Source organism: Sesamum indicum, linkage group LG11 (assembly GCF_000512975.1).
Source record: "Sesamum indicum cultivar Zhongzhi No. 13 linkage group LG11, S_indicum_v1.0, whole genome shotgun sequence".
Taxonomy (NCBI): Eukaryota; Viridiplantae; Streptophyta; class Magnoliopsida; order Lamiales; family Pedaliaceae; genus Sesamum; species Sesamum indicum.
The window spans coordinates 2,284,477-2,285,581 of record NC_026155.1 but is presented as its reverse complement, the minus strand read 5'-3'; the positions used below and the strand labels follow the sequence as shown (position 1 = coordinate 2,285,581).

The 1,105-nt window shown below is 49.8% G+C and overlaps 1 protein-coding gene across 1 annotated transcript in view; it reads right to left on the bottom strand.

The window, feature by feature from the left end:
- Window positions 1-778, bottom strand: part of LOC105173272 (probable carboxylesterase 9) — a 927-nt gene extending 149 nt beyond the window's left edge. Inside the window, exon 1 of the mRNA XM_011094962.2 lies at window positions 5-778. Coding sequence (XP_011093264.1) covers window positions 5-778 — 774 coding nt within the window. The remainder of the gene's footprint in view (window positions 1-4) is intronic.

The window sequence follows — 1,105 nt, the reverse complement described above, 5'->3', positions numbered from 1 at the left end:
CTACCACTAAACACCTACACAGATTCCTCGCTTTCTTCTTCATCGCCTCATCCAGAGATGGGTTGCAGAATCGGTGATCGCGGTCGGCTCCGACCGGCAGCGCCAGTTCCCACACCAGATCTTGAACCGGCAGCGGGAAATACTCGTCTGTTGCGTGCTTTAGCTCGCTTTCAGTTCGCTTCTTCCCGCCGAAGAACGGCTGGCTGAGTATGATTCCGGCGAGTTTCAGGGGCTGCGGCCTCATATCCGGCAGCCGCAGTGCGGCGTTGAACGCGATGTTAGCACCGCAGCTCACGCCGTAGAGGTAACACCTCGTGAGATCGCCGTAGTCCCTTATCCATGGATCGCCTCTCACGCGGTCAGACGACTGGTTCTTGACCCAAAGGAGGGCGTCCATGGCGTCCTCGTACTGCGCCGGTAGGCGATGCTCTGGCGCAAGGCGGAACTCTACGGCGATGACTATGGAGGAAACTTCGGCGGCCAAGCGGTTGCTTTTCTCGTGGATGAGGGTATCGGCAACGCTCATCATTATCCAGCTACCGGGATGGAAGTAGATTATGATGGGGAGGCGGGCGACGGAGGAGAGCTTAGTGGGGCGGTAGATTCGCATCCATGTTTTCCTCTCGGAGTCGAGGGTGACGTCCTTGCTGAGGACGGCATGGCCTGCGATTTGGGCGTCGCCGGTGGCGGTGGAGGTGGGGAGCTTGACGTAGCGGGTTAATGAGCCGTCTCGGTTGAGAGAGACGTTGAGGTGTTCGTAGGGGTCAAATTTGGACATAGTTTAAGTAATATTTCTTTTTACTTTTGTTTTGTAATAAGTATAATATAATTTTAGTATGAGGTATAAATTGGCAAAGTGGGTATTAAGGCACATGGATTTTTTACTAAAAAAAGTAGGGCTACCCTTACATTTCGTTCCCAAACATAATAACGGTTTAATTTATGGGGGGTTAGTTAATTATTTAAATAAAATCATATTTTAAAAATAATTACACCTTAAAAGATGTATATATGATTTCAGGGCTGAAGTCAAATCCTGTCAAGCCCATATAGTCGATAGAGATTGATTTCGGGTCGAGGTAGGCCTGTCAATAGGTAAAGTTTA